Below are 12,654 nucleotides of genomic sequence, written 5' to 3' on the forward strand. Positions count from 1 at the left end.
ATCACATGATCCATCACCATGGTAAAAGTTCATGTGATGGATCATGTGATGACCGGAGTGACATCACCACAGGTCCTGTTCCTACAATCAGCAAAGAAGGAGATTTTTTTTTTAACCCCTGCAGCGCTATTTTACTATGCATTCTGTATTCAGAATGCTATTATTTTCCCTTATAACCATGTTATAAGGGGAAATACTAATGATCGCGTCTTCATCCCAATCGTCTTCTAGCAACCGTGCGTGAAAATCGCACCGTATCCGCACTTGCTTGCGGATGCTTGCGATTTTCACGCAATCCCATTCATTTCTATGGGGCCTGCGTTATGTGAAAAACGCACAAAGAGGAGCATGCTGCGATTTTCACGCAACGCACAAATGATGCGTGAAAATCATCGCTCGTGTGCACAGCCCCATAGAAATAAATGGGTCAGGATTCAGTGCAGATGCAATGCGTTCAACTCACGCATCGCATCCGCGCGGAATACTCGGCCGTGTGAAAGGGGCCTTAGGATTATAAAACCATAATATTGTACTTCTACCAAACTAGGATGGCTTACGATTTTAAAACACCAGAGAGCTGGAGAAGTACACAGAATTAGGGCCAGTTCACGCGTTTTGAAAAACATGCTTAGAAAAAAAGAAATTAAGGATAACTCATTTATTTTAATTTTTTTGCTAAAGTGTAGGGCAAGTGATAGGTAACAATTTTGCAATGGACTTTATTTAGCCAAAACTTTTATTTTTGGTAGAAAACTGGGGCTAAAATGGCCCTTAGCAGCACTCTTCAAATGAGCGTTGCTAAGGGGCATCAGTCTCCTATTAGAAAAGGAGACTGGCTGTGCAGACGCTGTGCTTCTGCCTCCCGTGCTTCCCTGGGAGACAGAAGGTTGGGCACAGGAGTCCTAGGAGTTAAAATTACATTTATATTACACCTTTCTATGCAATCTAATGCTCCGTTACATTCACTGACCTGCAATAATAATTTATGTAGCAGCCGCCGGAAGTAGAAGCACTGTGCGCAGTGAGCCGGCGGCTACATGAATTATTATCACAGGGATCGCAGGTCAGTGAATGTAACGGAGCATTAGATTGCATAGAAAGGGGGAATATAAATGTAATTTTAACTCCTAAGACTCCTGTGCCCAGCCTTCTGTCTCCCAGGGAAGCAAAATGCGATCGCAGGCAAAACTGAATAACCTTGCTTGCAAAATCCCGCATTATTCACTGAATGCATAGCATCCGGACCTATTCGGCTCCTGCTCGTCTGCAAGGGGCCTTAAAGTCTAAGGCACTAGCGTTAATAGCCCAGTGCTCTTAGCCCAGGTCTTGGGGCTGGGAACATGAATCACCTGTTCTGGCGATTGGCCCAGCAGCCGAACTCCGAACTTTCTATTATTCAAATACTTGGACAGCAACATACTCCTTTACATAGAAAGTTTATTACTAAGATTTTAAGTCCCAATAAACCCATTGTAAACTCCTGCCTGACAATAAGATGCCCACCTAGTGATACACCCAAGTAATCAGCTGAGAACAGTGCGAGAAACAAGCGTTCTTTTCCCCTGCAGCGCCACCACTGTAGAAAAGAATTACACCGCATTTAAAGTTAAATTAAAGCGGTGGTACTAAGATATCCGAAAAACTAAGTGGTACTAAGATATCCAAAAAACAAGATTTTTGTGGACTCACCTGAAAAATCTCTTTCTCGCTGAGTTCATTGGGGGGACACAGCATCGTGGGTATAGCTGCTGCTGCCACTAGGAGGAGACACTAGGCTAAAGTGCTAGCTCCTCCTGCTGGCTATACCCCCTCCAGCCTGGAGAGAGCATATCAGATTGTGCACAAGCAGTAAAAAAACAAAAACAAAAAAAAAAAAACAGAACAAACCACCAGTGGGTCCGAACCCAGAATTAAGAACCCCACCAGCCAACCAACCGCCGTCACCTGCGGCAAAATTAGAGAAGAAACAAATGAGTGGGAGCTGTGTTTCCCAATGAACTTTTACAGGCGAGTCCACAAAAATCTTGTTTTCTCGCTCGTGTCATTGGGGGACACAGGACTGTGGGATATTCTAAAGCAGTCCACGGGGAGGGAAGAAACCACACGCCCATGGAAGTCACGGGAGCCTAAGACACCAGAGCGCGCAAGACCTTGCGGCCCAGAGCAACGTCCGCCGAGGTATGCACCTGGTAGTACTTGGCGAACGTGTGCAAGGAAGACCAGGTTGCTGCCTTACACAGCTGCAAAGCAGAAGCCCGGTGGAAGCGAGCCGAAGAAGCGCCCACCGGCCTGGTCGAGTGAGCCGTGATAAGGAGGGGCAGTGCCTTGCCCCGGGAGAGATACGCCTCAGCAATAGCCAAACGTAGCGATTTTAAATGCTGGTGAGAGATGGTTGTCCCTGAGTGGAAGAGGGCAGGGAGTGTCTCCTAGAAGGAGGAGATTGGTATACCAGGTGCGATGAGGCCAATCCGGGGCAATGAGAATCCTCTGGATGCCCTTCCTCTTGATTCTGCGAAGGAAGACGTACAGGAAACAGAAACCGTCCCATGGGGCCACCAGTGTGTCCACTGAGCATGCCCGGGGGTCTCTTGTCCGAGAGATGAAGGCAGGAAGCTTGTGGTTGAGCCTGGATGCCATTCAATCCACCTCTGGGTGCAGACACAACTCGCCCGGGTCCACAGTCTCCCAGCTGAGGAAGTCTGCCGTCCAATTCTCCACTCCTGGAATGGAGACTGACGATAGATCGGGTACATGTTTCTCCGCCCGCTGTAGAATCTTGGCTGACTCCACCATCACCGCCTGACTGCGGGTTCCCCCCTGATGATTGATGTAAGCCAACGCCGTGGCGTTATCCGACTGGATCAGAACCGGCAGGCCCCTCAGGAGGGCAGTCCAATAAAGCAGGGACAAATGGATGGCCCGAAGTTCCAGGATGTTGATGGGCAGTCTGGATTCCAACTGAGACCATTTGCCTTGGACTGTCCGAGGCGGGAAGACTCTGCCCAATACGTGGAGGCTGGTATCGGTGGTGATGACAGTCCATGAGACCAGGAGAAAAGATTCGCCCGTTGGAGAGGACGGGTGTGAAATTGAACAAATGGAAGCACCTCGAAGGAAGGGACCATTGTACCAAACACCCGCATGCAAAATAGTGGCCGTGTCGAGGATCATGCCAAGTAAGGTATTCCGACTGCTGGGATGACTTCTGAAAGTTCACCAGCCAGCCAAAGCATGCCAGGGGCGTCTAGGGTGATGCGTAGACTGTCCTCTTTCTGACCGAAGGTCGCTGCCTTGATGAGGAAGTCGTCCAGATAGAGGATCAGGGTGATGCCCCTGGAACGAAGAAGGGCAAGGAGAGGTGTGAGCACTTTTGCCAGGCCAAAGGGTAGAGCCACGAACTGGTAGTGACGAGACCCTACCGCAAAGCGAAGGAAGCGCTGGAGCGTGGGGGCAACAGGGACGTGCAGGTATGCATCCCGAATGTCCACCGAGGAAAGTAATTCACCATGCTCCAGAGAGGAAACCACAGATCGGAGGGACTCCATTCTGATCCAATCGGGCACCGAACAGTCGAGAGCCAGAAAAGGGAAGGCCTGTAAGGGAGCGTTTCGACGAAGATTCCGTCCATACTTTAAGCCAAACTTCACGCCGTAAAGCGACCGTGAGAGCAGAGGGCAACAAGGGCGCCCGCGTCCAAAGAAGCCTCAAAAAGGTACTTCCCAGCCTGAAAGATTTGCAGGGCCACCGATGAATCAGAAGAGTAACAATGTCCTGCTAGCCCGCTTGTGTGAAGGTCTGCCCCTGGGTTGGTCACCTGAGGAAGGCGCGGGTTGCGCAAGTGGAAACTGGTCAACCAATCGACCTATGAGGGAGAGGGCGGAATGGAAATTTTTTGATAAGTCCTCCACTCCGCGTGGGGAGGGGGGGGGGGGGGGGGTTTATGCAGTTGTTCAAGCGGGAGGGCTAGGACTGGTCTGCGCACACGGCACAAAAAGTCAGACTGACTGCGTGGGAACTTGAGCTTGAGCTCGCATTTTGCGCACACGTAGTGGATGGGGGCTGATTGCGGGCGGGGGTCGCTTGTGGCCGACTGAATGGAGACTAAGAGCTGGTCTCAGGGCTGTGGGAGAATAGAGACTGTCCTACCAGAGACTGAAGAGGCAGGTGATCCCAGGTCCTGATGTCTCTCAGTGAAGGCATCCTGCTGGAGTGAGACAGAGAGCAGGAGCCAGCGTGGGAAGAAGATGAAGCTCCTCCCCCAGGAGCATTCGGTGGGAAAAGCCCCGCCCCTTAAATGTGGGAGGAGGAGGGAGGGTCTGGATAACTGCGGACTAGTAGGCCGTTGAAGCCGGGGCCCAAATTAGCGATCCTGTTTTCCCTATAGAGAAGAGATAAAAAAGGAAATAAAACAGAATTGACCCTGCAATGGGGACGTCGGCCTCAGGGCCGGCGCCACCCATAAGCAGAGTAGGCAACCGCATAGAGCGCACTCTGCCTGGGGGCGCCGGGGATACCTAGTGTACATCCATACACATGCCAGCTGCCCCAACACATCTAGCTCTGCTACATCCATACACAGTGTACTGGGGCAGCTGTCATGTGTATGGATGTACACTAAGTATCAAAGTTATCTACAGTAGAAGTCTTATATATATATATTTTTTTTTAAGTAACAGGCTACACTGCTTTCATAGCTGTGTGGGTAAATGCCTTGCCTCTGATGTGAAAGGTTGTGAGTTCGAGTCCCAGGAGAAACTTTTCTGAAAGTTTTTTTTTTTTTTAAATACCGGACTGTTACTTTACTGCCACGGGGGAGGGGGGGGCTGGCTATAGGCGCCATGATACTGGCACATGGAGGGGGGAGGAGAGAGGCACTTGATACTGGCACATTAGGGGGCAGGGGGAGAGGATGGCACTATGATATTAGCACATGGGGGGGGGGGGGCAAAATGTAAATTTGCTTCTGCTGACAATCCTTGCACCGGCCCTGACTTCGGGCACGCAATCCCGCGAGACCAGTGACCTCCAGAGGTGGGTCTCGCGGGATCACCTGCCAAAGACACATGGGGTGTGGTCAATGGGCGGAGTCAAGGGGGCGGCAAAATTAGCTTTTGCCTAGGGTGGCAAAAATCCTTGCACCAGCCCTGGTCTGCCTCCTACGACACTAAGCTAAAAAAACTGATATGCTCTCTCCAAGGTGGAGGGGGTATAGCTGGCAGGAGGAGCTAACACTTTTTAGTGTCGCCTCCTAGTGGCAGCAGCAGCTATACCCACGGTCCTGTGTCCCCCAATGATACGAGCGAGAAATGGACTTTCAAAACCAAGTAAGCTCTTTAAAACAAACCTATTACACAAAATCAAACATAAGTGATCCCCTCTGGATCTTGTCTGAGAATCACATTCATTTATAAAACATACTGTATATCCATGAGGGAGCACTCCAGACACAGGGTACCATATATCATAAGGCTTTCATCCAGAATTCTTAAATTGGTGCTCTCCATCACTTCCTGTTTACCAAAATCATAACAAAACACCTGAAAAAAAACAAAAAACAAACATAAAATGTGACCTGACAACATGAACATATTCAAAAGAGCAAAAACAAAAAACAACCCTTAAAATATAATCGGAGCAGTGCTGTATCCTGCTGTACAGTGTCACTTTTTTGATTCCTTTCCTTTCAAATCAAATAACTTCCTTGTATCAAAAGGAGTTGTCCACTTTTTACTATTGAGGACCTATCAATATCAGATCAGAGGTGTCCAACATTCCCACCAATCAGTTGTTTGAAGAGAAGGCAGAGCTCATAAGAGCAGCAATTACAGTGGTGAGCAGGTGTAATTACAAGTGTGGTGTCCCCATTCAGAGCAGTCCCATAGAAGCCCCTGCCTTCTGTTCAAACAGCTGATCGGCGGGTGTGGCGGGAGTCAGACCCCGCTGATCTGATATTGATGACCTATCTTGAGGATAGGTCATCAATAGTAAAAAGCGGACAACTTCTTTAAGGCATTAAATATCACCTATAATTCCTTTTATTAATTAATTACTATGTATAAATATATCGGGGGTCAGTACAGAGATCTATCCCATCATCTATTTATCCCCAGGACTGTGACTGTGTGACGAGAGGACATCCTCTGCGTCTGGAGGAAAGAAGGTTTGTACACAAACATAGAAGAGGATTCTTTACAGTAAGAGCAGTGAGACTATGGAACTCTCTGCCTGAGGAGGTGGTGATGGTGAGTTCACTAAAAGAGTTCAAGAGGGGCCTGGATGTATTTCTGGAGTGTAATAATATTACAGGATATAGCTACTAGAGAGGGGTCGTTGATCCAGGGAGTTATTCTGATTGCCTGATTGGAGTCGGGAAGGAATTTTTTATTCCCCTAAAGTGGGGGAAATTGGCTTCTACCTTACAGTTTTTTTTTTACCTTCCTCTGGATCAACTTGCAGGATGACAGGCCGAACTGGATGGACAAATGTCTTTTTTCGGCCTTATGTACTATGTGACTATGTTACCAGTACATGGGTATTCTCATCTCAGAACGGGCTACCAGTTCTTGTCCTGTCTAGATGCGGTGGGCAAAGGTGGTCAGCACTACGGAAAGACTCAAGTGGGATATGCTATGCTGTACCTGTTCCAAAAACCCTCCAAACAAGCACAACCCCTTTAATGTTTTACTATGGAAATACTGAGGTTATGTTACCCCAGGGGTGTGGAAATAAAAAAAAATATATATTATATATATATATATATATATATATATACACACTTGTCGAAGGACTAAAGCGGGGGGCTCGATCTACTTGTCCCTCATGACAATCTACTTGTCCTGATACAAAAAATAATTTCAAATCAAAACCATATTTCAATGCACAGCCACGCTTCCTTATGCAGGGAGGTGGCTGGCTTGCGTTCCAGTCTTTGTGGTGTGAAATGACTAAGTTTAGTCCTTGTTCACACCAGATGATTCTGTCCAGAATGCACTACATCGCGGCCGGCTCACTATGGGGCAGGAAGGGGCGTGACGACACAGCCGCAGGCGATCGGATGCACGGGGTCGCAAGGCACAATTATGTCTGAGGTCCGGTCAAAATGCTTTTGTTTGGACTGGACCGCAGGCATAATGTGCCTTGCGATCGCAGTACAGCCATTGGGCATGGTTATGGTGCCAATCACTTCAACAGACCACTACACCCCCTCCTGCCCCACAATATAGTTAGCCGTCCGCAATGCGGTGCAGTGTACCTCTAGGTGGTTTAGGCAAATTAGCTGCTGATTTGGCATGGAAAGGACCCCTCTCACCTTCCCAGTTTGACAACACCTGCAGAAAGGGGGTCTTCTGAGGGATGCTGGCAGAGTTTAGAGTTCTATCAATGCCCCTGGCTCTGTAACAGCTCGGTCACTGCTCCTCCCCCCGAGCCGGAGACTCGACAGAACCTTTTATTGCTCCACGCCTCCAGCTCTGTCATTTCTTCTTCCCCACGCTGTCATTACACCACGACCCCCACCCCAGCTCCCCGCTCTGTTACTGCGGCTGCGTCACTGCTCGGTCCACGCACCCAGCTTGTCGCTGATCCACTGCGCCGGTAAACAAAGCAATCTCCGCCCTGCTACTTGCCCGCAGCAGGGCTAAGCTACTGAACAAACTACCAGCCCGGCGCCCGGAACTGCATGTTCCGGGCGTCCAGGCAATACGATTTCCACACCCCTGAACCCTCAATGTCCTTACCTCAACCAGAGTGTCTGATATATTTGTTATCGTCCCACGCCTCCACTGTTTATAATCCTGAAGATGAACTGCGACTTGCATATCGATTTGCCATTGTATAGCTTCTGGTTCTGAGTTCTCGTAGCGGTCAAATATGTTTGCTTGCAAACTGGAACCCCCAAAGAGAGGAAAAAAAAAAAAGTGTCAAACATTGCAAAATTATTTACAAATAGTCATTAGACTAATAATGCCTTTTTTAACATGTCTAATTTATAAAAAAAATATAGATTTTTGTGAACTCACCTGTAAAATCTCTTTCTCGCTTAGTTCATTGGGGACACAGGAACGTGGGTATAGCTGCTTGCTGCCACTAGGAGGCGACACTAGGCTGAAAAGTGATAACTCCTCCCCTGCTGGCTATACTCCCTCCAGCCTGGATAGAGCATATCAGTTTGTGCCCAAGCAATAAGAGTAGGAGAAAAACCCATACGGTAAACAACCAATAACTGACCACTGCCAGTCGGATCGAACCAGAACTGAGGACCATACTGGCCCACCAACCGCCATCACTTGCGGCAAACAGAACCACTGGGTGGGAGCTGTGTCCCCCAATAAACTAAGCGAGAAAGATTTTACAGGCGAGTTTACAAAAATCTCGTTTTCTCGCTCGTATCATTGGGGGACACAGGACCGTGGGATGTCCTAAAGCAGTCCACAGGGAGGGAAACAAATCACACGCCCATGGAGAAAAACGCCCTCGAGGATGCGTAATCTGCTGCCGCCTGCAAGACCTTGCTGCCCGTAGCAGCATCAGTCGATGCCTAGGAAAGCACCGGTAAAATTTTGTGAACGTGCCGGAAGACCAAGACACTGCCTTCTACCACTAGAAGGCTAATGCCTGGAGTAGATGAACCCGAGAAGTGCCGGTCGGGTAGGCCATAACTCCGCTGGGCGGTGCCGTGTCTAAGGAGCGGAATGCTCAGACAGATATACCTGGAAAACATCCCCTTGGAGGTCGTCCGCTATGACAAGGACCTCCAGGAAAAAAAATGGTAAAAGTCCGTACAGCGGAAAGCGCTGGTTATGGACCAGCAAACCTCAGAGGCCAAATTAGATGGCTGATGGAGAGCCCGATCTCTAAAATGCGAGGGAGAAAGAAGAGAATACCATGTCTAAGATGACTTGGAAAGCAGCGACTACCTTCTGCAAAGAAAGAAGATACTGGGCGGAGCACTGCCTTATGCTAATGACAAAAGAAAAATGCACGTGGAAGATCCCGCTACCCGGAATGCTGCCTTCCCAGAAATAAAAAGGAGAAGTCCCAGAGGGAGGACTTGTTTCTCACTGAAACACCTCCAACGATCCACAGGTCGTTGGGGACGAAGCTGGCTGCTGGCCACAACTGTGGAAGCAGAATCAAAATCCAGGTCTGCAGGATCCTCCTCTGGTTAAGAGCACACCCCTTAGGAAGCGGTAAATTAGTAGACTAATGCCCCTAGAGCCGTAGAGACTTGTGGTGAGACTTCTAGCGAGAGAAGCTGCTTGAGAAACTACCAAGAAAAAAATTCCTGAGCCAGGCATGCCCAACTGCAGGCCAAAGAACCAATACCTCGGATAAAGGTAGAAGCAAAACCGATGTGAGCATCACCGGTAATGGGAAGCCCCGTAAGTGACCTATTATGTACAATGCAGAAACACTGCCTGGCAGGGCAGATGACCAAGATGAGAGAAATACTTTTGCCTGGTGGAGTGTGATTACTACGTCCAATGCCCTCACCGTACCCGGGGAACCCTGGTCACGTGGAAAAAATAGAGCTTGGATTCCATAGCCGTACAACCCATGGCCAATGGTCGACTAGACAGAGGGGGAAGGTGGTCAGCCATCCAGCTCGAGGAGGAACAGGAAAGAAAAGGGGGTTCCGTTCCAGGAACGAAACCCTTACCAGTGGTGGCAAGGCGTGACAGACACCCGCTCTGCCAGGCATGGGGGGACCTGTAGTCCACCCCCGGAATAAGCAGTGAAAGGAATGACCACCCTCGGCTTGAGGTGACCTAGACAGTAATCATATCTGAAGAAAGGCATCACTGTAGTGGTAGACGAGTGCCGCAGGGATTAAGGTACCCAGTAGAGCGCACCCAAAAGGTAGGTGCTGATAGCTATGGCATTTACGCCATTGCAAAGCCCGAGTTGACGACACAAGGACAACAGTTGTCAGAGCAACGGTCAATTATCAGTAGTGTAGACCATTAAGAGGCCAGGGCTAAAGCCCAGTGCCATCAGAGACTGGTACTCTACAGAATCTATTGGTAATGCAATACTCCGCCTGAGGAGGAGCCCATACAAGGGAAGCCACAAGAGTAATGCTGATGCCATACTCCAGCTGAGGAGGAGGCCACCGATTCCAGAGTCAGAAGAATCCGTCACCTGGCTAGGGAACTGTGCAGTAGGAAACCTAGTATGTAGTGGAGGTGCAAATACCCCTTGTATAGTAGGAGTTACAGCATGCTCCGCCAGCGTAAAACTGAGGGGGAGGCCTAAGGATACCCAGAAGAAGCATGGTACCATGCTGTCTCAGTTAAGTAGAGCCAGCCTTAGGCACTCCGCCTAAAAAGGGTGCTGAACAGGAACAACCGCCAAAGCAGTGCCAGGGTAGAACCCCTACCTGAGGTGGGCTGTCCCACTGGAGCGACTACGATATCCGGCCCTAGTGTGAAAACTTCCCCTGCTGAGAAGAACACTCTGAAATTTAATGTGGATAAGTGCAAGATAATGCACCTGGGGCGTAAAAACCCAAGGGCAGAATATAGAATATTTGACACAGTCCTGACCTCAGTATCTGAGGAAAGGGATTTAGGAGTAATTATTTCAGAAGACTTAAAAGGTGGGAAGACAATGTAATAGGGCAGCACGAAATGCCAGCAGAATGCTTGGATGTATAGGGAGAGGTATAAGCAGTAGAAAGAGTGAAGTGCTTATGCCGCTGTACAGAACACTGGTGAGACCTCACTTGGAGTATTGTGCGCAGTACTGGAGGCCATATCTCCAGAAGGATATAGATACTCTAGAGAGAGTTCAGAGAAGAGCTACTAAACTAGTACATGGATTGCAGGATAAAACTTACCAGGAAAGGTTAAAGGACCTTAATATGTATAGTTTGGAAGAAAGAAGAGACAGAGGGGATATGATAGAAACTTTTAAATACATAAAGGGAATCAACTCGGTAAAGGAGGAGAGCATATTTAAAAGAAGAAAAACTACCACAAGAGGACACAGTTTTAAATTAGAGGGGCAAAGGTTTAAAAGTAATATAAGTAAGTATTACTTTACTGAGAGAGTAGTGGATGCATGGAATAGCCTTCCTGCAGAAGTGGTAGCTGCAAATACAGTGAAGGGGTTTAAGCATGCATGGGATAGGCATAAGGCCATCCTTCATATAAGATAGGGCCAGGGGCTATCCATAGTATTCAGTATATTGGGCAGACTAGATGGGCCAAATGGTTCTTATCTGCCGACACATTCTATGTTTCTATGTTTCTATGTAGTAGCCATTGCAGAGTGCCAGCAAAACATCCTCACCTAGATAAGGAAGAGTGGTGGCAAAGAATACAGAGTCAGTGCAACCTTCGGCTCGCTGGATCCTAATCACAATATTTTATGCAATCCTCCGGTTAAGGAAGGGGAAGAGCGCGATAATCAGAACCGTGTCCAACGGTAGTGTAATTACCCCACCTATGGAGGGGGGTAATGTCTACGGTAAGCACTGCACTCAGTGGTAGTGTAATTACTCCACCAATAAAGGGGAGAAACATATACAGGAAGTACTGTATCCCGAGGTAGTGCAAGTACCTCACCTTTGGCAGGGAGTAATGCACCCAGCAGGAACTGAATCCAATGGTAGAGAATTATGCCCCTATGGAAGGGGGTAATGCATATGATTAGTCCTGTACCCGGTGGGAAGTGAAATTCCTCCACCTATGTAAGGGGGTAATGCATACGATAAACACTGCCACCAGTGATAATGCCATAACGCCTCCTATGAAAGCGGCTAATGCATACGGCCAGTACTGTACCCAGTGGAACAGCAATTCCGTCAACTACGGAAGGGGGAACGCCTATGGCTGGCACTGAGTCCACCTATGGAAGGAGGGAATACATAAGGTAAGTACTGTATCCAGTAGTAGTGCAAATGCCACCTAAGGAAGGGGGTAATGCATACAATCAGTACTGCTGGCTAGTATGGATGCAATCTTGGAAGATTGAACTGGATTCATATCGGAGTCCGAATAACTGATCCCCCCCCCCCCTCCCTCAGAACCAACCCCTGCAGGAAGGAAGGGGTTCTGAACGTAACCCTACTGAGGAAGGGAGGAGGTGCGGAGGTGACAGAGGAGGAATTATGTCCTGTTCTGGCCCGCTGGTGCGCAGTTCTAGCCATGGCAGTTGCAGGCAGTGCCGGTGGTGATATAACAATTAAACCACCCAGGGGGTGGAATAGGAACCTCTACAGGACCACTCACTGGATTGTGTGGGCAGTACTTAATCAACCAACAACCCAGGAGGGTGGATTTGGAATCCTTCAGATGTGCTCCCCTGGATTTGCGCAGGTGGAGTATTATCAACCAAACGGTCCCGGAGGGCGGATTGGGAACTTACAGAGGTCCACTACTGGATTGCACAGGTGGTGACCTACCAACCAGATGACCTAGAAGGGTGGCTTGGGAAGTCTTCAGATGTCCTCCACTGAATTTGCGCAGGTGGAGAATTACCAACCAAACGGCCCCGAAGGGCAGATTGGGAAACTGAACAATCCTCCACTGTCCAGGATAGGACATGGACCCAGTCTGGTACCACACCATCACGGTGGTCCTGCGGTGATGTGGGCTGAGGGGAGCAGGACTACCTGTGATGCCCCCGCCAAATTGACAAGAGGCAGGAAGG

At 48.8% G+C, this 12,654-nt stretch overlaps 1 protein-coding gene across 1 annotated transcript in view; it reads right to left on the reverse strand.

Annotated features, from left to right (window-relative positions):
• RNF17 (ring finger protein 17) overlaps nucleotides 1-12,654 on the reverse strand; it is a 261,161-nt gene that overhangs the window by 90,292 nt on the left and 158,215 nt on the right. The window contains exons 19-20 of the mRNA XM_040426246.1: nucleotides 7,737-7,884; nucleotides 5,419-5,537 (exon numbers count right to left, since the gene is read on the reverse strand). Coding sequence (XP_040282180.1) covers nucleotides 5,419-5,537; nucleotides 7,737-7,884 — 267 coding nt within the window. The remainder of the gene's footprint in view (nucleotides 1-5,418; nucleotides 5,538-7,736; nucleotides 7,885-12,654) is intronic.

Source organism: Bufo bufo, chromosome 3 (assembly GCF_905171765.1).
Source record: "Bufo bufo chromosome 3, aBufBuf1.1, whole genome shotgun sequence".
In the NCBI taxonomy this organism is placed as follows: Eukaryota; Metazoa; Chordata; class Amphibia; order Anura; family Bufonidae; genus Bufo; species Bufo bufo.